At 35.7% G+C, this 25638-nt stretch overlaps 2 protein-coding genes and 1 long non-coding RNA gene across 4 annotated transcripts; 2 read left to right on the top strand and 1 right to left on the bottom strand.

The window, feature by feature from the left end:
- The first annotated feature begins 9244 nt into the window (after positions 1-9244).
- LOC103944938 (dof zinc finger protein DOF3.6-like) lies at positions 9245-10987 on the top strand. Of its 2 annotated transcripts, XM_048564360.1 has the most exons (3): positions 9245-9455; positions 9649-9673; positions 9755-10987. In XM_048564360.1, exons 1-3 carry the CDS (start codon positions 9405-9407, stop codon positions 10702-10704), a joined length of 1026 nt encoding a protein of 341 aa, XP_048420317.1. In that variant the 5' UTR covers positions 9245-9404; the 3' UTR covers positions 10705-10987. The 2 variants fall into 2 exon arrangements, with proteins under 2 accessions (XP_048420317.1, XP_009353691.2); XM_009355416.3 differs by having other exon boundaries at positions 9247-9455; positions 9649-10987.
- Positions 10988-12937: 1950 nt separating this feature from the next.
- On the top strand, positions 12938-17311 carry LOC125468552. The gene is made up of 2 exons (XR_007250956.1): positions 12938-13489; positions 17017-17311. It is a non-coding gene; the product is annotated as an uncharacterized LOC125468552 (long non-coding RNA).
- Positions 17312-18741: 1430 nt separating this feature from the next.
- LOC103944939 (U-box domain-containing protein 13) lies at positions 18742-24559 on the bottom strand. Its single transcript, XM_009355419.3, has 4 exons — positions 24123-24559; positions 21440-21556; positions 20622-21077; positions 18742-20198 (listed from the first exon to the last, which is right to left on the bottom strand). The coding sequence occupies exons 1-4, from the start codon at positions 24390-24392 to the stop codon at positions 19056-19058; spliced, it is 1986 nt and encodes a 661-aa protein (XP_009353694.2). The 5' UTR covers positions 24393-24559; the 3' UTR covers positions 18742-19055.
- Positions 24560-25638: the final 1079 nt, after the last annotated feature.

Raw genomic sequence — 25638 nt, 5'->3', positions numbered from 1 at the left:
ATATGGAGGCGAAGAAAGGGAAGAGACCAAGAGGGATTGCCACCGATCCCAAAACCAAAGGTAGGGGCCGATGACAAAGGGATTTTTCTATTTTTCTCTCTATCAACTAAGGTTTTTTTTTCTCAGCATAAAGAGCAAGTTAACAAGATTGGTGTTTATGTTATGGACATGCTATTACTCTATCAAGATAAGTTGTTATGCATGGACGAGATTGTATTACATAATTATCGTTCAAATCAGAGATATTGATACCTTTTTTTAAAAGATAGTGTAAATAATTACCTTACTTAGGAGCTAACTGTCCTTACAAATATATGTTTTCCATATGTTTTTCCAACTTAAATCCAATTATTATTAGTTCAATTTAAAGATTTGAACTTATGTGGTGCGCGTATCTAGCTAGCTTAGAAGTGCCCTAGCTAGCCAATTTCTGACTCTTGTTGCCCTCTATGATTAATATGCACACACAGCCACTTGTTACAATCTATAGGCATGATAGAGAAATGGTACGAATATCATCTCTCACTAAGATTGGATGGAGATTCGAAGAACCTTGCTTTTTTAGTTGACCCCCTCATAATGCTTGATCCATGCAGGGTTCGTAACAAAAAAGTTGGCAATTAGGTTCAGCCATGAAACCAGTTTCTCATTTATTATAGTTAAAGTTTACTCAAGCACACACAGAGATATATATATATATATATATATATATATATATATATATATATATATAACTCGAAAGTGCACTGGTCCTCGTGGTCCACGTACATATCTGTATATATATAAAACTCGAAAGTGCACTGGTCCTTGTGGTCCACGTACATAACTGTCTACAAGCAAAGAGGATAGCCCCTGTGGGCGTGTATGAGAGAGAGGGATCAAAATCAAATGGACAAGTGACTATGTTAAGGCTGCAATTTTGCTTCCTTTTTACAACTAATATAATCTCTCCACATGTAGAATATGTAGCTTTTGGCATGGAGATGAGCGAAAAGGCCGTACTCTGTGAAAAATGCATGGAGAGAATTAGATTCCAACACCACTAACCAACCATATTTCAGACTTTAGGATTCGGATGGGTTTATAAACAACTGGAATCTTCCCGCACGTTGATCATTTCAAAGATAATATCGGCAGCAGGAAGCACGATGATTTGCATGCAATATTAAATGGTGTCCAAACAAAAAGATTATGAGGTAACCATGCATAGAGTCCATCTTCGTATAAAGTACAAATTAATAAATGTTAGTTAAAGTAACTAAAATTAAAATCAAAACTTTGTTATTGCAAAAATATAATAGTTATAAAGTAACGAGTACAAAATTGACACTCTTTAATACAAATAAGATTCACATATAATGGTAAGATCCACATTTATTTAAGAGTGTCGGCAAATTTCCTAGTTGTACATCCTTAAATGGAACTATTGCAAACAATAAGATGGGGAATAAGAAATATGTTATTGAAAACATATATTGCTGAGTCTTCATCACACGATCACGAATTATTATGAACATATGTGGTTTTGATCAACTGGATCAAACTGAAGTTATGTTAAGTTAGTAAGTTTCAAAGGACATCGTTTATGTCAATGTTTACAAGGGTAGAGCTAAGAATTTATACTTGAGTGGGTTGATGTTTTTCTTGTCTTGAAGTATGGAGTGTAAATTAGATTTAATTAGGATGGGCTAAAATTTATTTTTCACAAATTTAGGCTAAATCTCAATAGTAATTTCTAATTTACCAAGAATTGCACTAGGCTATAACTCATGGAGTCTATATATAGCTAGCTCCGCCCTTGAATGTTTGCAACATTCAAATTGTAATTAAAACTAAGAACTCTAAAAAATCATCACGTAAAGTACGACTTAAATGACATTTATTTTCATGGCCATTGCGGACTATGTAAGGTCTAATTAGAATACATGTGTAATAATCAAAGTGAAAGGTTGAAAGATGCCTCTCCCGCGTGAAAGTTATTCCCTGCTTAGTATTTAAACTCTAAATCTTAAACGGTGAAGTCAAAACGTAATACACATGGCCCATGAAAAACATGAATAAAAGAAAATTTTAAGCAAGAAGTAATGAATATATATATTCAGACGCGTTTAGGTTAAGCCAACAGGTTCCTCCCCGGATCTTTAGGATTCTGAGGATCTGTGAATTGTATCCGTTCATCGTATATCGTACTGTCAATTTTTATTAGATACTGTTTGTATTTAATTTTAAATAAAAATATTTAAAATGATTTCTGATCTCAAAATGTAAGATGAACGAACACGATTTACGGATTCACATGATCCTCACAAAGAGAATCTAGATTCTAGGTTAAAAACTAATCAGTGGATTACGTGGCAATAAGGTTTTCCGACCACTGGCATCTGATGAAAAGACTGACGTCGATCATCCTACCTGTTGCTACATGATTGGACAATGGGGGCGCCACCGGCCCATGCTCTCTTAATTTCAGGAGACGTGCAAGAAGACCCCCCACTGCCTAACTTTTGTCCATCATTATGAGCCATGGAATCCGACTTTGAGAGAAGCTCATCTTAAATTTTTCTATATGCTTTTGAAGATTTAACATTTATCTGAACCTTTTTTTTTTCTTTTGGTATCCCTTGGAAAACCCAAATGGCATTGGTTTTCCATGGAAGAAAAAGTTCTCATTTGTTTTGTGATTATATATATATATATATAAATGAAACCGTACAGTCCGCTAGAATTTTGATCAAGTGGAGGTTGTTTTCTCTCGGTTGGAGCATGTTCTAAGTTTAACGCAAGGGTGCTAGTTCAAAGACATGTTCCAGGTTTAACGCACGGATGCAAGTTCGACATATATCTCTTAGTAGTGAGTTTGTGAAGTATATATATATAGGTAAACGAAACCTTATTTTGTTAGAATTTTGATCCGAGTAGAAGTTGTTTGAACTTGATTGGAGAATGTTCTAGATTTAACGCATAATTACAAATTCAATGAGATGTTTGAGGTGGTGGTGTTTTTGTTTTGTGCACTTGGGAAGGAAACTCGACGTTTGTTGGAGGGAACTCATATTCTTTGCAAACGATTGCAAAATTATTAGAAATTGGTGTAGTCTTTTCCTTGTAGATCCTCTATGACATTCTCGAGCTTGCCATGTTTTAGTCCTCGTGACTAGGGTTTAGGGTTTAGGACTAAGGGTCCATGATTGAAGAATTAAATTGTATTTTTGATGTGTTTATAATTGTAGGGTTGTGATGTTCTTTTAACATGTATAGTCTCTTGAATGTTCTAAGAGACACGTTTAACATGATGTTGTAAGTACGTTTTTACTATCATTAACGATTTCTTTTGGTGAAAAAAGTTGTAATGCATATATGCAATTTCGACATATATATCTTGGTAGAGAGTTTGTAAAACTTGTTTGTACGTGCTAGCTTCCTTGCTGGCTTTATGGTGGGCACGCTACCTTTGCAGCTTACGTATTGTTAATTGGTTAAAAACAAAAATATCTACAACTCAATACTACGGTCTAGTGATATTCCTCTTCACTTGAAAGTGAGAGGTTTTAGGTTTGAATCTCATAGATGACGAATTTGATACCAAATTAAGTTGCCCATTGTGTACTTAGTACTATGGTCTGATAGTATTCCTCTTCACTTGGAAGTGAGAGGTCTTAGGTTTAAATCTCATCAAAATAGGAGTTATTTTAGTTTTCTAAGTACTTTATATCTTAGTATCCAATTAAAATAATAAATAGTAATTTCATTAAAATACTAGAACACAAGAGTTTTTTTGAATTTATAATGGTATGAAAAATTGATAACAATCTTCATTAATCTATGAACTGAGATATTTTATTAACCAAGCATGAGATTTTTACAATGAAAAGAAAGCTGAGGATAATAGACACCATATTATTAATCCGAAGAAGAAACAAACTACAACTGTAAAGAACCTTGTTGAACATGTCCTCTCGCAAAATGACAGTTAATTTCAATGTGTTTAGCCTTTGATTATAAGACTGGATTAGTTGCTAAAGCCGTAGCCAAAACATTGTCAAAGTGCAATACAGAAGAATAAGGCAGTGAAATATGCAAGCAGTGTGCAATTGAGTAATTAATCCTACAATTTCTGCAGTATTGGAAGTCATGGCACCCTAAATTCAGCCTATGTAGAAGACCTAGAAACAACATGTTGTTCTTTGAGCTCCATGAGATAGGATTCAAATCCAACAAAATAACACAACTTGAAGTTGGTCTTCTATCATTTGGATCCCCTGCCAAATCATTATCTGAAAAGGCTCTTTAAATCCAAAGTACCAAGAGTAAAATAATATACCATAATAGTACCCTAAAGATACCTAAGTATATCCTTTTAACTGCAATATAATGTGATTCTAATAGAGCATTCGTAAATTAACAAACTCAGATTAACTGAATAGGCTATGTCAAACAGAGTAAAAGTCAAATATTGAAGAGCTCCCACTATTCTTCGGTAATAAGAAGGATCTGAGAATATGGGACTACGATTCTTGAGGAGTTTCTGATGAGGATGACAAGGAGTTGTACAAGGTTTGCAATTAAATATTTGTGCCTTGTGAAGAATGTCAGAAGCATGCTTAGACTTACAAACCTAAAAATAGTGCAGATCCCCTATAAAGAAAGTTGAGGTTCCACCAAAAACTCAATTGGCAATATGTGGAGTAGCCCAACTATTCATAAGCACATGCAAGACCCATTCTTTTTCCGATGTGAGATTCACTCTCAACACGCTCCCTCGCGTGTGATGAATTTTCAAGTTTGACGCATGAACAACACAATTAGGTGACATAGACTACATGCAACCTTTAGGTTTTACACGTGGGATAACCTGCTCTGACACTACTTATAAGCACATGTAAGGTCTTCTTTTTTTCCTGATGTGAGATTCACTCTCAACACCCTAAATCCTTCATATGAAATTCAGTTGAAAGTTTAGACATAATAGCTTGAATTGATTTCTCATTATTCCATGAAAGTATTATGTCATCAACATAGTGAAGCAAAACAGCTTTCAACTAAGTTGTCTAATTTAGCGTCTAATTTATTTTATATTTTATTTAGTTTTAGGTCCTAGAATTGTAATAACGTACCCAAGTTAACTACATATTCATTGAGTTCTGATAGTATTTAGGTCTCGACGGAGGAAGGATCACTCTGGCTCTCTCACTATAATTCAGTCAGATGTTAGCTCTTTATCTTCTCTTACTTGGATGAAATTTATCCTTTATAGACATGCTCTTTCTAAATTATGTCACTTAATTAAAATCTTTCCTTAGTTTATGATGCATGCAACCATTTCATTAACCTTCCCTGTAAATAATTGTTCGTTTTCAAATTATAATGCTTAACTAGTTTCCATAAAAAATTAAAAAAAAAAAGAAAAAAAAAAGAAAAAAAAAAAGAAAAAAAGGGAATTGTTATTGGCACTTCAAAAATCTCATTCTACACTCCAAACTTTCTATATTTGGAAAGAAAAATACACTTATAAGGAGTATAGAATGAGATTTTTGGAGTGCCAATAACACTTCCCAAAAAAAATTATAATGCTTAACTTTATGATGTGTATGCATATACTATGAAAAATAAATATCCTTTGGATAATACTTGTATTTCATATGGAAGTCCACACTACTAAGCATAACTCCTTGGGCGACGAAGAGACATCTATCGCGCAAAGGCAAATAAGGTTGTCGGAAACATTGGGTGGCGAAGAAGACGTCGTGCAAATTCTGTTGCGCAAAGCTTGTGACGTCAGACATTGCGTGATGAAGAAAAGTGCTTCGTCATGCAAAATGAATGTTGCGCGACGGATCTGGTGGTCGTTGCGTGAAACTAAGAGTGACGAATGAGTGTTTGTTGTGCGTGACACTCCAAGCGACGAAACTTGGGTTTGACCCCCAGACCCTTGTGCAACAGACATAAGGCCATCGCAGTCAGATTTTAAAATTAATTTTTTTAAAATAATTTTTATTTATTTTTTCCTTTTAAATGTTGATAATATTGTTTTATGTATAAATTAATTTAATGAAATTAAAAACAAAAAATGTAAAGAAGAATATTGAATTAAAAAATTATTCAAAATGTACATACAATGGAAAGAAATATTTTAAAATTTGAAAACAATTTGAACAAAAAAGAAAAAAAAACTAGAATATGTAGTCGTCCACGTCACAATTGCCTGTTGGTGGTGTTGCTGCTGCATTGGGGGGCTGAGAGGTCATAGCTGCTGCGGCGGGGGGCTAGGAGGTTGTTGTTGGAGGTGGTTCATCAAATTGCTGAAAATGCATTTTTTTTTTGCGCCAAAAAAAAAATTACCCGCAGTTTTCTTATAGAACGCACTTGTGCGACGGATTTTGCTTCGTCACACAAACATCTATTGGCAAATAATTTTTCCTACTAGTGCCACAAAACTCATTTTCTACGAGTTATGTATTTTCATAGTATAAATTTTATAATCGAAACCCTTCATCTTCTTAATCATCATTTGTGGATCGTCCCTTAAGAAAAAGGGCCATATAATTAAAAATGAATTTGAAGCATGTTGCAATGTTTCTTTCATAAAGAAAGCGCAGCAAGCTGTATCAAAAATGAGGAAAGAGCGAGAAGTAAGTATCATAGACATCAGGACATAGGCGGATGGACCATATAGTACGTACGTATCCAAAGTTTACGGATATATGTGCTATATATCAATATTCGTCAATACAGATGACATATACGACTGACAATATACTTACTACAAATGATCGTATTTGTAAATATAGTTAACCGTAACAGTAGAAAATTTATAGAGCTTACGTGATTTCCATGTTACGTAAACAACGTATGGTCTTCGAATTAACTTGTATATATATACACACACTACGTACTGACTGTGATCAGTAAAGAAGATTCCTTATAGACGAAGCTTAAGCTTTTATGTGGCTCAGTCTTGAATCCCATCGTCCATTATGGTGCAGCCCCACAGCCAAAAGATAGTTCTTTGGTTTTTTCGACCTACAACACCATATGGGTCTCTTTCTGAAAGAAAAAAGCAGGTGATTTAACAGAAAAAGAGAAGCAAAAGAAAGAAATAAAGGTCGAAACTCTAGCTTCCTAATCCTTAGTTCTTACTTTGCTGAAATAACATATATAAATGACAAATTAATTATATATACTCTGGTGTTCTCTTTTCTGTTTTATTTGAATTATGAGTTGGGCATTAAAGTTGTGAGACAAGCTGAAGATTTTGTGACGCTAAAAAGGGACATAAAGGTGGATAAAATTTGGGGCATGTTACAGATATTTTCTTTATTGGTCTGCCGTAATTGACTACTTAGGAGTCCTATCTATCACAGTAATTTAGCATGTCATAATAATTAAGAACTATTATAATATTTTTTTTTTTTTTAGCAAAGCTACACAAGAAAAAGGAAAAACCAAGTGGATAAAATTCCCACCTTTTGTTTTATATGTATCTTTAGCATATAATAACCTAGGTTCGCATATGGTTCACAAGATTAATTAATTAGCATCCACCTCCAAGTCTTACTTTTTTGATAGTCACTGTATAATCAACTCTTCCTTCTTGGTTAAGAATTTAAAACAGTAAAAATTTCTATCCCTTTATGTGGGATTTCTCTACCATGCGAGTTCCAAAATTCTTCTTGTTAGTGTAAGTATATCACTTATTAACTCATATGATTCTCTCAGAACCGCCTTTAATGCTCATTGTGGTGCATAATTCTTACTTGGGTAGTGTTATCCATATACTTATTTTTACTTTTCACATATTCTTTTCAATTTTCGGTTGTCAAATCGAATGAATTTGAGAAGATTAATAGAAAAAATTAACAACGATGTGTAGGAAGTAAAAATGGATGTGTGAATAACACTATGATCTATCCTTCTTACTTGCATTGTGATTCACCACAAAGAAGTATATTTGTCTATTTCAACCAAACATTACCAAAATTATTTGAGTTTATTTGGAAGCACTATGTTAACAGGAACCAAACATATCAAATGCCAAGGGTTCTTTTCTTTTCAAGAATGGAAGGGAACCATAACCTTCGATGGAAGGGAATCATAACCTTCTGTGGAAGGGAATCATAACTTTTAATTTATGATTTAGGGTTCGAAATCCTTCAATGTGACAAAAAAAAAACCCTTTATCTAAGCTAATTTTAACTCATTTATCCAGACGCTTACTATATGATCTAACCCTTGGGTGATAATTAGCACTTTTTAAGTTATATAGATTTTGGCCTTACTCAAGCATGCATATGCTAACTACTTTCCTATGATACTATCTCAAAGTGCACTCAATCAGTTTATTACTTTCAAGTAGTTCTGAGAAGAATAAATTAATTATATACATTTACAGGCCAAGACCAGTTTATGATTAATATCCCACTCCCTAAACCAGGACCAATGGTACCAATATTGAAAATTAGTCATGTTGGTAAAGGATACCTTCCGCCTCTAAGCTCGGTTGTGGCCTGATCACCTGGCTTTGTTAGTTTCCTTTCCTTTGATTGTCTAGGGTTTTGGTGCCTGTGCCTATTCCCCTTTGCTTTCAGTCGTATCTCTGGAGGCTTTGGCCTGTTTATAATGAATTCTTATTTTCAACCACAAAAAGGAAATTCGTGTTGGTAAATGAATTAAGCAAATTATTCCGTATAACTAATAAATAGATAGTGATATGTAATTTGGTTTACCGTGTCACGTTCTCTCTTTATTCCATGCATGAGGAGGCCAGGCAGAAACAACAAATAAAGAAAGTTGGGGTTCTATCATAAGATCAATTTACAACATAGGGAGTAGTCAAATCTCTTATAAACCTAGAATTTTTTTACCTTCACATCCTCACCTGCCCCCTCACCTGAACTGAACACGTGGACAACACGAATTGGATGACGTGGAGCACGTGTGACCTTGGGCTTCACATATGGGACAACTTACTTTTATACCATGAAGAAAGTTAGGGTTTCATTATAAAATCAATTGGCAATATGAGAAGTAACTCAATTTTTTATAATTAAGCTGTTGTAATATTTTTCTTTTCATCGATATGAGAATCTTTTACATTTACATCTTAACAACAAGTAGCTTTTTTAGCACTAATTAAATCACGTCCACAACGTCAAAAGAAAGCTTAAATGCGAAGAAATTTCGTCGACCACCCAAAACCCTAAAAATATTAATAAAACAAAAAGAGAGAGAATGAGGGAATAAAAGCAAAAATATACAAAAGACTCTCCCTTGCTTTCCTCCTCTCTAGCTTTCTCTTTTCTCTTTCTTTCTTTCTTGCTCTGGTATTCCCTTGGTGTGATTCTCCACCACCATATTTCCTAAAGACCCATCAAACTTTATAAAAAGAAGAAAAAAGATCAATCACCATGGTTTTCTCATCTATTCCAGTTTATGTGGATCCTCCCAATTGGCACCAGGTGATGTTTCTCTAGCTCTAATTTTCCATCTGTAACTTCCATCTTCACCAAAATAGAAAAGGGAAGAACAAAAATAAAAGCAAATTAAAAAGATAATTATTCCTATTCCTTTGTGATCTCTTTGTGAATATACCAGAAATATTTGTTTCTTATGGTTAACTCATAGTTTCTTTTGATTTTTATTATCTTGCAGCAACCAAATTATCATCCACTAGGAGGTACTACTGCTGGAAGTGAAAATCCACATGAATTTCCACCACTCCCTCCACCACCGTCACTAACTCATGTCTGTGGTGCAGGCAGTATTAGTGGTGTTGGTGGTGGCCCAGGCTCCATCAGACCCAGTTCGATGTCTGATCGAGCCCGTCTGGCAAAGATTCCACAACCAGAAACTGCGCTCAAGTGTCCTCGGTGTGAGTCCACCAACACCAAGTTTTGCTACTTCAATAACTACAGCCTCACTCAGCCTCGCCACTTCTGCAAGACATGTCGGCGCTATTGGACCCGAGGAGGTGCCCTAAGGAGCGTTCCTGTTGGAGGAGGATGTCGCCGAAACAAGAAAACAAAAAGCAACAGCAGCAGCAGCAGTCGATCCAAATCTCCAGTAGCCACTGGCGATCATATCCAAACAGGTTCCAACTCAATTACCAACAACTCATCAAATCATATGATTGGAAATACTCCTCATCATTTGACACAACTACCACCAAGTCCCCATCAATCACTACCATTTCTAGCCTCATCCATACCAAGTCTAGGTCGTTATGGAGTAGCTGGGGACATGGGATTGAACTTCAATGAGATCCAGCAGGAACAGACTGATCATCACCATCATCATATGGGGTTTCAGTTTCATCAGATTGCAGGAGGCAATAATATGAACAATTTAAGTGGTGGAATATTAGGAGGGGATCATAATAATCAGTGGCGTAATTCGAACTTGCAGCAAATTCCATTTTTGGTCGGTACCGGGTTTGAATCATCAACATCAACAGGTTTATACCCATTTCAAACGGGTGATCAAGGAGTCGATCATCAAGCAACAACTGATCCAATGGTTGGGAATAATTCTAGGGTTAATACTGAGCAGTTGCCTCCTCCAGTGAAAACTGAAGATAATCATGGTCTTACTTTTACAAGTACCCCTATTTCAGCGGAAACTAACAATAGCCAGTTCTGGGGTGGAAATTTGAATGCGTGGACAGATTTATCAGGGCTCAACTCTTCTTCCACAAGCCATCTCTTGTAACTAGGTCGACGGCAACGAATTTCAAGAACCCTAACCATCATTAATGATGACTAGAGGTGGATCCAATTAAGAAATGGTAGGCTTTCTATTTTGTATTTTATTTTGTTTTTATTTTTAAATTTGAGTACTTATGTTGTGCTGGTTGGTATCGCGCGTGTATTAATGTATGGGTTTAATTACATATGTTTGAAGCACTTGGTCCTTAATTTGTGTATCATGGGTTGTATTTGAACACTATGAGATGATCAGCAGTCCCTGTGAAAACTTTTCATTTCATGTTATACATCTCTCATGTCTTCTTTCATCCACATGCATTGTACGGTAAAAATTGCATAGGAATGAAACTGCAAGATTAAGTACTATTATTTGACTGGATTCTTTGGCTTCGATGAGCTCAATATGCGAATCGAGTCATTGGATGACAAATCTAACTAAAATATAGCTCCATATATGCATTTCTGTTCATAAAATCTTCATTGAACACCACTTTAACAATCAAAAGCTGCAAATCGATTAACTAATTAAAGTTTTTGTCTCGATATACATTAATATACAAGCGTTATTCTATTGTATAAATGAGGATTCGAACTTCGTGCAAAAGTAAAAGCGCACTGCTTTAGCCAATTTGACTTAGCCCAAATCTGCATGAATCAAGAGGACAATAAGAAGTATGTAGAGATTCTATAGTTTAATTAATATTAACTATTACTTTAATTATGTGTGAACATGGGCGATAGTAGCTTCATATATTATTGAATTATTGAGAGCGATTCTCTCCACATCGTGGCTGGTATGCAATGCTCTTCATACAATGAGTCCCATGTTGGGCATATCGAGGAAGATGCAAAGGCTACGTTGTCCTCGATCGCTGGAGCTACTATCATCCATGTTCACCGTCAAGCCAACGGTGCTACCCATCGGCCTGCCCATTATGCCGTTCATAGCTGGAGTCCTTTTTTTTGGTTCGACGATCCCCCGGATCTTATAGACGTCTTAATTGAGGATTGTAATTCTGTTTAGTCAGTTTTGTACTGCTCTTCTTATTTCGAATCGTTTCAGTTGAAAAAAAGAGCTAAAGTAATTTGTTGAGGGAAATTGATCCGCAGTCCACCATTGCTCTGAAAAGGGTTGCCTTTAGGTCATTCACCAACACCAAGCACCGCCTTCAATGGTCTCTTTCTCAAAATGATGCGTCATCAGGACTGGAGAGAGGGACACTGACTCTACTTCCTCCATCTTCCCCAATTCCTCTAAATGTGGCAAATTTTGAACTCCAAGAAAGCTTCTCGTCTTATGTTTTTATGAGATTCGAATTCAGTAGAATGTTAATTTGTTTTCAGTCTTCACCTTGGCAGGAAACTTGCTTACTACATTTTTAGATTTGTGCGTCAGAGAGAGAGATACATGGGAGAGGAGAGAGAGAGAGAGAGAGCATCATTATCATGAATACAAGACAGTACTATGTATAATGATTTTGTAATAATAATAAGAATGATAAGGTCAGTGGAAGTACTTGTTTTACGTGGGTGAAAGTGAAAGTTGACGACTTTGAAGTGAAATGTCAGAAAATGCCAAAAATCCCACTAAAAACCATGCATGCAAGTATCCAATTTTCACAACCAACCAAACCCAAGTGATCTGCAACTAGTCTACAATATTGTTAATGTTATTCGTATCATGTTTTTGTACTACATTTTCATACTATTTTAGGTAACATTTGATGTGGACAACCACATTATTTAAATTAATCAGATTTTTAAATTTAGTTCATTATTTAATAAACTAATAACTAAAAAAAACTAGTTAATTAAATAATGATTGTGATATACAAGGAGTCTTTCTCCTTCATTTCCTTGAGTTTTGCAAAATTTTCAAATGATGTGGCTGTCCACATCAGATGTCACCTAAGGTGGTATAGAAATGTGATATAAAAACATGATATGAATAACATTACTCTAAAGAATTTGTTTTTTTAAAGACTAGGTAGGTTGAAAGAACTATATTTTACTTTTATATTAGCAACACTGAAAGTGAATCCGACACACAACTAGGGTGCTACCTACCTTTCTTTTAAACACTGTTTTTTAGTGTTTACTACTTAAAAACCAAACATGGTTCCCCCCAAACATTCTTTTGAAATTGGATCAAGAAAATAATAGAATTTTGTCACGTTAGAATATAACAAGGTATGATTAGATCTCTATATTGATCTCTTCAGAGATCGATGTAACAATTACATATTAGTATTGTAAGCTAAAAGGGGTTGGTCATCTTATGAAAAGGAGAGGCATCAAGGATTTGCTTTTGTGAGAACCAAGGCTGCCAAGCAATGGTGGACGAATAAAGCAATCAAGCAATCAAACCAGAATGCTCAGAAGCAAAAAACTAAAGCAGACACACACACTCTCTCTCTCGCTCTCTCTCTCTCTGTCGATATTTGACATTGGTCATGAGACGTATGCTGCAAAAACAGTTATTGTGAGTAGAAAATGTACATGTTGAGCAAAAAATTAAAGCAGACACTCACTCACTCTCTCTCTCGCTCTCGATATTTGATATTAGTCATGGACGTAGACTGCAAAAGTAGTTATTGTGAGTAGAAAATGTGATATGCATTATGCATATGGTGGTGGCAAAAGGGAAAGCAAAGAAATAAAAGAGGAATGGTTGCTGTTGATGAAGCCTGATGAGAGACTGACAGAGCTACGCCATTTTGGAAGAGCAAAGCAATCAAAGACTAAATCAAACCATGCAGGGCTCGGAATTCCACGACCTCAATTTTTATGTATGTTCATTTTGTTGACCCACTCATTGATAAGTGCTAAATCTACTCTCTCTCTCTCTCTCTCTCTCTCTCTCTCAGTCTTCAATGCTTGTGTTTTTTGAGAGATTTTTTAGTGTGTGGGGAACATGATTTAGTATATCAACTATCATAATATAAATGTTTAAATACTTGAAAAAAAAATTAATTACTTATATTATGAACCTTAGTGTACTAAATGATGTTCTCGCACAATAAAAAAGTTATGATGTCCCATAAGCAGATGGGCCTGCGTTTTATTTTTCCTTTTCACTTTATTCCTCTTTATCACCTTCTGACGTTTCTTCTTCTTCCAAATGGGCCATGGTTTAATTTGCATTTCTTTTTTTCATTTCATATTTGTTCTTCTTTAAACCTCAAAAAATTCTAATATATATTTTAGATAATATATAGTTACTTGCTGCCATCTGCATATTCAGTTTGAGTTGTTAGTTTTGCTACGTTTGCCAACGTTAAGCTTCGTAGGTATATATTCAGTTAAAAGCGTAAGATAGGTCAACAGTTTGCTGGATTCTTTACAAGTCGAAAGATAATGATAAGCTTAAAACAACTACAGTATACATAAAATTAACTTGGCCCTCATCTTTTTGGAGGAACGCAGAGAAATAACTTATACCGTTTCTCGTCGGCCATTTGGTTTTCTTGAATCTTTCTCGCGGAGTTTGGTAATTTTATTTCCACGAACGTATGTGTAGTTCTGATTGCCTAATTCTTCATTACTCTCGATGTTATTGTTAAAAAAAACCTTTATGATTAAACGCAGCAAACTCCTAAACAACATAATAATAAATTGTCATTATTTTACTAAAATTGACAGTCATTACAGATATCTGTCATGCAGTGCCACTTAGTAATACAATATAATAATATTCTTCTTCACTTGTAAATAAAAGGTTTGAATATCAAGAATAACGAGTTCGCAACTAATATATTCCCCCATCCCCTTAATGTAAATATATCGTTGTATTAAAAAACATATACACGTGGTACTTGTGTCCTTAATTAGCTTGCATTTTAAACTCAGATCTTTTTAACCATGTTGCAGGTATGTTCTATATTTTATGTAAAATTACTTGAGTAACTTCAGAGTAATTTGTTGAAGATTAATTAGCTTCCATTATATAATGTGCTTTACCAAATTATTTTATCTTGTGGCTTCAATGCTACTCATTGCTATGAACGTTTTAGCTGTTATATTTGATTTTCACAACTGTTTAAATCTTCTTTTTTCAATGTCAGTAATTTATTTATCGTATCATTCAACGCCACATACTATTGAAGATATTTTCTTATATATGTTGCATATTCTTTATCTGTTTATGTATATAATATGACAAGAAAAAAAAAGGCATTACTTAGTTTACACTTTATTAGAAGAGGTTCTAAACACATTTTATATTTCATACATGACGACTTGTTTGCTATGTTGTTAAATCAAAGAGCATAAAAAGAGGACATGGGGCTTGAAAGAAAGGCTCTAAATTCAAGTTTTATTGTAAGGAAAAAAAATGTATGTGATAAAATACTCCATTGCACAAAGTTCTCTGAATTTCATTTGGTATAAAGGACATGTTAGTATCTTGTCACATCATTGCCTCTATAATATAGCATGGTTTCCTGTAATTTTTTTTCTTCAAATGATATGATAATGTGGTCCTTAATCTTTCAATTCTGTTGATGTACAAAATAGGGTGGACTTTAAATCAATGCAAAGAATGATAAAGTGACCTTCGCAAGGGTACTTTGGTCGCTAAGTGGAAATGATAGGTATAGAGATAAAGGGTGTCTATAGGTAGAGATAAAATGTGTAGAAGTAAACATGAGATGTACGTGGTACCGGTTCACTATAAGTTGATTAGTTGGGCTACCATAGAATTAGAAATTCTCATTAATAATGCAGTGTTTACAAAATACAATGTTGGCTTAGTATAGATCTAAGCATAGAGATATTAGAGCATGATCGATATGGGACTCTAAGAAAGTTGTTGTAGTGTTGCCACGTGTCCTTAAGAAAATGGGCTCCAAGTTGGCGGAATGGAGATCCTCTTATCGGTTAATTATGAGGATAGCCATTGAGTAATCACCACTGTCGTGGTTCTTACTTCTTGTGAGGTTGGTTTGTACCTTCTTCGGCAGGAGTGTTTCAACAGGAACCCTTTGGTGGTTCATGGTACTTCCTTATTGACCGGTATTCGGTAATTTTGGGTTCAATATAATAGGTTACAAACAATTTTTTTTTTTTTTTTTCAATTTAAGTGGAAAATTCAGATAACCTTAATTTCTCAATCCGAGAGAGAGGATTCTTTAGAATTTCAAATCATGTTAGATTATCTCACTGTCTTATCGTGTTGTTGACAATTACTTTCTTCTACCAGATGCACAATATTCTTTTGATTTTAAATTCTACATCTCATGAGCAAAACATATTACGCATGTGCATGAAAAGTTCAATAATACATATAAGGTAGTATTATCCACACTTATTTAGTTATTTTTATGTCTCACACTTCTCTTAATGTTTTACTATCAGATCGAAGGAATTGAAAAATAATCAATGACCAAAACTTAACAATTATGTGTGAGAACTAAAAATAAATGTGTGAATAACACTATACCGTATATACACATACATGTCACAAAAGCAAGCCAGCCGTGTTCCAATATATAACTGTTCATCAAGCTTGTGCATACCATGTGATATGACAGGTTCCAAATCGCCCAAAACAATGGCAATTCCTTTCTCAATTACAACATGTTTGGAAAGTATTCCCTTGAAAACAATGGATATTTATGATGGCACGTTTGGTTGGTGGATACAAGTTTGGAGAATTTCCTTCTCATGTTTGACAAGCACATGCACTCATGAGAATGTGATACTTGTGCTTACATTCTTAAGGAACCCATTTCGTGAACCAAATATTTATTCTTCATTCATGGACTTCTATATAGAGAGACTGTAGTTATATAAAATATTATCTTTTCAAACCGCAAATATATGTCATCAGTTCGGTATATTTCGCTTAAATTATGAAAAATATTTACTGTCTGACAAGAAAATTTTATCCTAATCCATGTAGTTGTGATTTAAGCTCTAAGAATTTACAATGAGCTACATGCATATAAATGTAATTACACTCTTCAATAAAAGTGCGAGAGTTTTTGTTTTGTTTTGAGGTCAAAAGTGCGAGAGTTGGGAAACACAGTCTCTACATTTAGTTTTTGTTCATTTACCTTATTGATTGTACTAAAATAAAAGGATTTTCTTCGAACTCCCCTCCCCATATTGATTGTACTAAATAAATGGATTTTCCAAACTGAGGTCAATTAACTATTGTTGTCTGTTCACTAGAAATGTTCAACAAACAAGGTTTGATGTGATTTTCAAAATGGATTATGAGGTTTTAACTTTCTCACATTGTATCTATTTACACTTTTTGTCTCTTTGAACTTCTAATCATCCATTAAATTGATGAGCTTTTTTGTCAATGTAGTGCAAATATAACTTACACGACAGCCCACATAAGAGTCTCGAGCTCAGAAGGTCATCAATTTGTAGCTTGACAATGCCACCACCACCACCCCAATGCCCTGCAACTAATCTCCCCCTTTCGTGGTCGAGAGAGGGCAGAGGTTTATGTAGCTCTATCATGCCAGATCAGTGGTATTTTGGGCTTAGGTCGGTCAATTGAATTATTTGCAAATGGCTAATTTTGTACTAAAGATACTAGACCACATGTTTGTTTTCTCTATTACAATGGAGGAAGTCAAATCTTGAACCCGTTCTAATACAAGCCAATCCAGTGTAACAAACGGGTCCTAAAGGCTCTAGGACCTATGACTTAACCCCCATGTTTGAAGTATATTGAAGAGAGGTATTCATCAATTTCCCCCCTGAACTTGTGACCATTAGCCAATTTCCCCCCTCAACTTTAATTTTGGCCAATTTCCCCCCTGAACTCTTATGATTAGTCAATTTCCCCCCTCAACTTTAATTTAGCCAATTTCCCCCCTCAACTCTTATAATTAGTCAATTTGCACCCTACTGTTAATTTTTTAATTTGATCATAATTAAACAAGTGTGTGTAAGAAACTAAATAAGATGTATGTTAATCATGTTCCTATATCTTTATCCTATTACAAATAGATTAAAATTTAGAATTTTACAATTTATCATAGATAGTATTATTAGTCATAATAAATCAGTATGGAGTAATTTTATTTGATTTTTGACTATACAAAATTGATAACAAAAAGGATTGATGTGTAAATTTTTGTATGTGAATACAATTTTCTTTATAAAAGTGAAAGCTAAGTTCAAGTAAATTGCGGAGAATCGAGCTTTAGTGAAAAAATGGCTAGTCTATTCATAATTTTCGACTCCTTATTAAGAATAACCCATTTTATTGAAATATGTTTGATCCATGAGTTTAGGATTATTATTTCTTTTTGTTATTATTTCTTCTTCTACATGCTTTAAACCCGATTCATAACTTTTTCTTATAATCAACCCATGTCACATACTAACTGTATTATGTTTTTGTACATTTTACCCTATATTATGCAGGTGAGTTTATGTTAATTTTAGTACTTTGTTGGAAGCTATTAGAAAGATTGAAAATTAAGAAAAGAATAGATGGAAAATTAAAAAAAAAAAATTTAATAGTAGGGTGCAAATTGACTAATTTTGAGAGTTGAGAGGGGAAATTGGCCAAATTAAAGTTCAGGGGGGAAATTGACTAATTATGAGAGTTGAGGGGGGAAATTGGCCAAAATTAAAGTTCAGGGGGGAAATTGGCCAATGGTCACAAGTTCAGGGGGGGAATTGATGAATACCTCTATTGAAGAAAGGTAGAGGTGAATCGTTTCAGGGGATTAAAAGAAGTTTAGACATGAAAGAAATTTATCCATTCTAATACTAATCCGCCCATTTTGATTTTTGAGGGAATTGGAATGGATAAATTTTATTAACGAGTAATCCACCTTCTACCATTAAAGTTGAACACATTTTTTCATTTCTTCTTTCAACATACCTGAATACATGTGAGTTATCCATTTCAATTCAACCCTGCTAACCAAACGAGGCCAGCATCGGAAGCATTGCACATAACCTAAGATGCTATTGATTGCCATTGGCAATGAACCAACTACAAAACTTGAGTTAAATATCTCCTTCCTTTTATCAGGCCAACATTCACAAAAACTTTGCACAAATGTAGTTTGTGTTGAATATAAGCAACATCGCTTCACTAAAAACTGAGGATGATTACGGCAGTCATGCATGTTACAATTTGGTACATATCGCGTCAGATATATCTCTCCCTCTCCCTCCCTCTCCTTCTCCCTCTCTCCTTTCTTCCTTTTGTTGTTTTCCTTGAAAGTATTGTCTCATCCCACACAAATAAAATGATATGAAGAACTTACAGAGTTGGAAGGTGATCTTCCACCTTCCTCCCCTGCCAAAGCAAACCCGCTTCTTTTAATGCTAGAAAATAACAAAAGAAACAGCGAAAACGAAAGAGAACAAAAACTATCATCTGTCAACGGCATTTGTAGTGGTGGCTGGATGTGACTGGGTCTCAGATTGATCATCAGCTTGTGCCTGCGCCTGCGCCTGCTGCTCAGCAAACCGATTCATTCGCTCAAGCAACTGTGCAGCCTTTCTCTTGCCTCTATCTGTGCCATTTTGAGCCAACTCCAATAACAAAGTCATCACCCCAAGTTCCTGAGCCTCGACTATATGTTGTTGGTCACCAGAACAAAGATGCACCAAAACCGCAGCCGCATTTTCTCTGTTTCGGGGAGATCCTGTCCCAATAACTTCAACCAAAACAGGCACTGCCTCAGCAGCTCCAATGGCTGCTTTCCCTTCACCGTGGCTAGAGAGTATTGCTAGAATGGCCAGTGCTTCATCCACCATTCCACCTCCAGGTTCTGTCAGCAGCTTCATTAGGGTCGAAACAACACCGGCCCTTACTGCCTTCCCCTTGTTACCTTGATAAATGCACAAGTTAAAAAGTGCAGTTGCAGCATCTTTCTTCCCCCTTTGGGTACCTTCACTCAGCAATGTAACAAGTGGCGGAATGGCTCCCGAAGCACCAATTCTAACTTTATTTTCATCCACGACAGAAAGACTAAAAAGGGTCGCAGCTGCATTTTCCCGTGCTTCCATGCCTCCATTCTTGAGGACATGAACAATACCAGGAATTGCTCCAGAGGATATGATGCTTCCTTTGTTCTCCTCACATATGGAAAGGTTGAGGAGTGCTGTGACAGCATGCTCTTGGGTGCGGGAGTCGGGGGTTGAAAGGAGGCCTACAAGCAGGGGTATTGCACCAGCTTCAGCAATAGCCACACGATTGTCTGCATTACGTTTGGCAAGAAGGCGGATTTCACCCGCAGCAGACCTTTGATCTTCCGGGCTAACAGACATCAGCTTGCGGAGGAGAATTTCAATCTTAGTGCGTTCTGCTGGAGAGCAGGCGGATGTAGTTTTAATGGGTCGAGAATTGGGTCTTTTTGGTGGTTCAATGCCATTTGCCTCACACCACTGGGCTATGAGGCTACGTAAAGCATAGTTCGGTGTGAGGGTGGTGTTAGAGAGGCTTTGTTGTGTTTTCGGACATGTCACATGCCCTGCTTCCAGCCACTTCTCAATACAGGAACGCTCATATGTCTGCAGCAGTGGACAACAAAATCTTTTAAATTAGTGGTAGCATGATGTATCCTAGGGCATGGACTTAAAATGTAAAAATTAACCCCAAATATAGGAAAACAAGTATCCAATCTGCATGACATCTTTTCAACATCCCAATCAAAAAGTTTTGGTTTTGTTTCTGAAAAACCATACAACGGAAGGCAACCAGGCTGATCCCCAAATGGATGACGTATTGACCCAACATCTGGATACATTATAGAAAGAACAAAAATTCAATGTAACAACAATTTTTCTTCAAGAACAGGGTACATGTTATTGGCATCTGACACAAAAAGGAAACGAAAAAGACATCTAATAAGATCCCATGAAACATGAAGGAAAAAGGAAAAATGGATAATTATGGAGCAATTGAGTTCTTGGTATAAAAAACCAAGCATATACCTGCCCTGTTGAAACAATGATGGGGTCATTCATTAACTCCAAAGATATTGGACACCGAAAATCATCTGGTATAACTGGGGGGACTTTGTGATTCTTGTCGGTGGATGTTTGCCCGCTGCAGCTTGCTAATATATTCTTTCCCGCTGCAGGAGCATCCATGTCGGGGTTTTCTGTTTGTACAAAATCCTTAATTTTTTTCAGTAGCATTGACATCTTCTCGATGCTCTCCCCAGGATCCCCACCACTGAAAGTAACCATCTCATGCAAGGCTAGTGACTCTTCTGTGAGTTCAGCTATACCTGTCAATTCTAACTTATCAACCAATCTTCTTAGGACAGCTGGATCTGTTGCTGCCTCATTTTTACTGTAAAGGGACAAGAGATCTCCATAGAGCTCAACATCAGGCAAATCGAACCTTCCTTTGGCTCTTCTAAACTGAGCAAGAACAAGCTCAACCTGGAAGACAGATACAATTGACGAATATATTTACTCAAAAATCTCAAAAGTAATATCACAAACACATTTAGGAGTGGGATCTACTCAAATTCTTGTTTCACCACATACTGGTGTAAGTTTCAAGTCACCGTGTGGTTACATGTCTGTGTGAGTGGGTCATTCACACACTAAAGATCTTTTCATAAATTTTAGAGAATATAATTCAAGAATTGCACAAGGAAAAATTTGGCATCTCATTTTAACAATACATGACAAGGATCCCAAAGAAAACAAGTCAAGGCCAAATTCAAAAATATAAGATAGCCCTGGTTATCATATCACATCCCAAGACATTGACAGGAAGTTCGATGATGAATCTATACCTGTTCCTTAACTTCATCTGATATGTCAAGATTTTCATAGGAGATTCCACTTAAAGCTTGCTCCAATCGAGTTGTCACCTCATGAAACTTCATCATAATTTGCTCCCTTTCTAAAACCTACAAGTATGGTGAAAAAGGTTCAGGCAAGAGAGAGAGAGAGAGAGAGAGAGAGAGAGAGAGAGAGAGAGAGAGTAATAATCAAGGCATCATCTGAGTAGAAGTTTGAAGCACTCTTATTAACTTCATGGTTTATTCAAAATTGAAAATAATTATAAACATTCCTGAAGTGAATACAGCGAATATCCAACAGAGCCCAAGCAAATAATAGAAAGCAAAAGGACATTGTTAAATGGACCTTATAATATAAAACACCCAAGAGGTTTGTAACATGAAAGAGCCTCCTCACAAGCACGTTTCATACCAATTGGAAAATGCAATTCACTATTTCTATCAAAATTATACAAAGTGGTGACATAAATGATAAACACACCCCTTTTATCCTCTTGCACACCCCTGTTTAATCTGGCCTTTGATTCCATTTGATTTAATCAATCTAATCACCAGAAATAAAGAGGGGTGTGTGAGAACCTAAAAAGAGTGCATGAAAATCACCTCCCTATTCACTATGACAATGGTTTTAGTGAGACTTTAAGTTCAAATCTCAACCACTAATACTGAGGTCGGGGACACTCACAGTTTGTTTTAGCCAACTCATCTAAAGTTTGTTTCTGAGCATACATTTTTAGCCATCTTATTCCCTTCCCGTCTGAATCGAACTATAAAATAATATTACTCCTCAAACCCAAATGCCCCACATTCCATCATTACTGGAAAATCTTAGAATCAGGACCCATATCACTTTTACAAACTTATTTTTGAATAACGGAGATAAAAAGAATGACCAGAAAACATGAGAGGGAGCAATGAGATATTGAGACTGGACATTCAGGAACCCCAAAGCAGAGATGGTGTTTCAGATTTATCATAAACCATGTCTAGAGAATCACCCCTGTAGCATCCGGTAGTATTCCTAAAAATGTGTCAATTTCATTCTCTGAGCTCCACAAATAGTATGCAACCCTTTCCAACAGTTGGTGGCCATTTTCCACTATGTTATTAAGTTGAATTTATCATCCTAGAAGAACACGTTGAAAACATCAGAACTCTTTACCATCTTGTTTTATTACAGCTTTTCCTGAACAAGTTTAATGCCAGAAGATAACTCAATCCTCAGATCAGGGAAGCTGCATGTTTCAATCTTTTCTGCCCAAAATAAAAGCAGTAACACTTTCCCAAAATTTTGTAAAAGAATCATCAATCATACAAAACCTCAACAACAAGCAACCATATTAACAGCTAGAACACACTTAACAAGATGATTCCATAAGTGGTGGTTTTTCAAGAACTACTAAATTCAATCTGTTCTTCTTTCTCCCACAAATGACTTTGAATATCTTCTCCAAAAGTGGTGCAACATCAAACTACCAAATTTCCTCCACAAATAAAAGAAAGACCGAGAACAACCAAAATCTTGTTCACTTAATATATGGATAATGAGATGACAACAATGGTGCCACCACTCTCAGCAATGCAGGAAACCTGCTACTGAGTGCATGACATCAAGCAACCAAGAATATCCTACTATTCTATTGATTCTCGCTTTTTAATACCAACCAATAATATTCCATTGACCTGAAAAATTTCATTCCCAAGCTCTTAATACTGAAGCAACATGACCATTCGGCCATCTCAATAGGTGAAGCCGTGAAGACATACAAAAGTCTAACCCATAACAAGAGACAAAACAATGCTCAAGTATTATATCTCAGTACAATCAGTAATAATGGAGACAAAAACAATCAAGCAGTAAGGACGCGTCATAGAATGATTGGAACATCACAAAGATATTCTATCCATACAATCAGTCATGAAAGTGACACTCTAAAAACCCAATGTATAGACATTCTATTCATACAAAGGGAAATTTATCAAAATCCCCAAGATCTAGAGAAATTTTCGCTGAAACAAGGATGCAACTGCACCCAAAGCAAAAGACTAAGAATTTTTTATTTTTTTATTTAAAGAAATCATTTTGGGAACTTTCTACCCAATCTCAAAATGGTGAGCGTGTATAGAATTATTTCTCATCAAACAATTCCACTCAAGTCTTTCGTCTAAATACTGAGACTGCCATAATTCACTTCATCAAAATTTCCACGCAAAAAACAACGGAATCGCGTAATTGAAGATAAACTAAGCACTGAAAGAAGCAAATGAATTTCAAAATTAGAACCATTTGGTAGCGAAACTAAGTCCATTCGATTGCTGAGAATACTGCGGCAAAGGATAAGAAATTAGAACTATAATCCTCAGCTTTATTCATTCAAAAGTAAAATCCAATCTAGCAACTGTTTTGCTAGTCTTAGCTTAGATCTAAGTTTTTCAACTTATAAATGTTGTTGCTTTGGTTGCTTCCACAGAAGTCAAAACTATGTACTCCATAACCCAGTACAAGAAACAAATACAGCACTTTCGAAATTCAAAATGAACATCAAATTCCCGCATTTTCTCAGCAACCAAACAGAAATCAAAATAAAAACCAAAACAATGACCCACAGCAACAATCATACACACAGTGCAAAAAAAAACGATAGAAGTTCAGAATCGAAAGATACGCACACACCAGGTAAATCTTGCTGCTTTCGCTTCCGAATCTGAGCAGCTCCTTGGCCGATTCCAGAGCTTCCATGAACGAAAGCAAGGCTTTCAAAGTCTCCTGAGAAACCACCTCCTTGCTATCCCTAATCTCCTCGAACATTGGGGTCAGCAGCTTCAACCTCCTCGCCAAATTGCAGTACTGCTTCTTGACCGTACACTTGTAGTCAGAGATCGAAGCTATTTCGTTGACCGTGTCGATCAGGCTCTGCACCAGAGCTCCTCTGTCTTCCTCCATAGCTACGTCGCCGCCGATCTCAGCCACAACGGCACCGTTTTGTGGGGGTTTTGGGTTTGCGGAGGTCTGGAGTTGACGGATGGGGGAGATGACTACAGGTTTCTGGTCGTCTCTCGTGAGGGATAGCAGAGTGAGAGAGAGAGAGAGAGAGAGAGAGAGAAAGGGAAGCGCGATTGAGTGTTTTTTAACGTGGCGCGGCTCCGAGTCTGGCTGAGTCACTGACTCGGTGACTAACCAGGGTTTGGGTTGAGTTAGGAGTCCGGTTGGGAATTGACTTGAGGTGTGCTGTGTGGACTTGGACCAGCCGGAGTTTTTGTTGGTTGGTGATGTCTTACGGTGGACGGACGGTTAATTTGGTTAATCTACCGCTGGTGGTATTTAAATTATGTTGGAGGGGATAGTTTTGTCCTAAACATGAATGTCATCAAATCAATGTCCTAGGTTTGTCTTACGTGTCTCTATCAATCTAAGACGGAAATTGAAATTACGGGATTTTATTTTCTATAATTTGTAAATTTTCTTGTTTGATTAACCTAGAATAATAATGTAGTTGGATACAAAATTTGTTATTTTTAAACTCTTAATCATAGAAATTGGAAAATAACACTTATTTACATGGAATTTAAACTTGAGTATTGGAAGTCCCAAATTCCAAGTTTTTTCTTTCATACGGAAATTCTAAATTTCTATGTTTATGAATCTAAATAAGGGAATTAGTGCATGTCAATTTATAAATTCTGACTTTTATATAAATTCCAAGTTTATTTTCTTTATCCAAACATAGTGCAAGGTTCAATCTCATCCACTTCACTAAAAGGGACCTATTGGTTCAACCATAATAAATGGTATCAAACTTACCATATACGAGAATCAAACTTAAGATTTTTCACTTACAAGTGAAGAGAAATACAACCATATTAAGTAGCAAAATATTTATTTTATTGACCAAAATGTCCCATGGAAAAAAAAAATGTTTCATTGTGGAGAAAATTTTCAATATGACTTGACTTGTCATTGGACCACATAACGTGGTCCAACCGTCATTTAACATAAGAATTCAATTGATTTAAGGGTCAAATTTGTTCATAGCTTAACAATATAAATTATATAATACATGGACATATCAGCACTAGTTAAGAAATTATATGTGGAAGTCGAAATCGACGGAAATTCCGTGAAATGTTAAAGAGTAGAAGCTACTTTGAAACTTTTTTTTTGGGGGTCAAAGGTCAACAAAACGCAACAA

Source organism: the organism of the source record quoted next, unplaced genomic scaffold (genome assembly GCF_019419815.1).
Source record: "Pyrus x bretschneideri cultivar Hongxiangsu unplaced genomic scaffold, Pyrus_bretschneideri_v1 Contig39, whole genome shotgun sequence".
NCBI lineage: Eukaryota > Viridiplantae > Streptophyta > Magnoliopsida > Rosales > Rosaceae > Pyrus > Pyrus x bretschneideri.
Note: the sequence above shows the minus strand (reverse complement) of the source record. Positions and strands in the feature narration are given on the sequence as shown.

Bases quoted from the DNA above. Each gene is read 5' to 3' on its own strand.
- LOC103944938 (XM_009355416.3), top strand. From the start codon at position 9,405: ATGGTTTTCTCATCTATTCCAGTTTATGTGGATCCTCCCAATTGGCAC. The intron at 9,456-9,648 runs GTGATGTTTCTC...ATTATCTTGCAG, and splicing joins ATCCTCCCAATTGGCACCAG to CAACCAAATTATCATCCACT.
- LOC103944939 (XM_009355419.3), bottom strand. From the start codon at position 24,392: ATGGAGGAAGACAGAGGAGCTCTGGTGCAGAGCCTGATCGACACGGTC. The intron at 21,557-24,122 runs GTGTGTGCGTAT...CCATACTTGTAG, and splicing joins AAAGCAGCAAGATTTACCTG to GTTTTAGAAAGGGAGCAAAT. The intron at 21,078-21,439 runs GTATAGATTCAT...TCTGTCTTCCAG, and splicing joins CAGATGAAGTTAAGGAACAG to GTTGAGCTTGTTCTTGCTCA.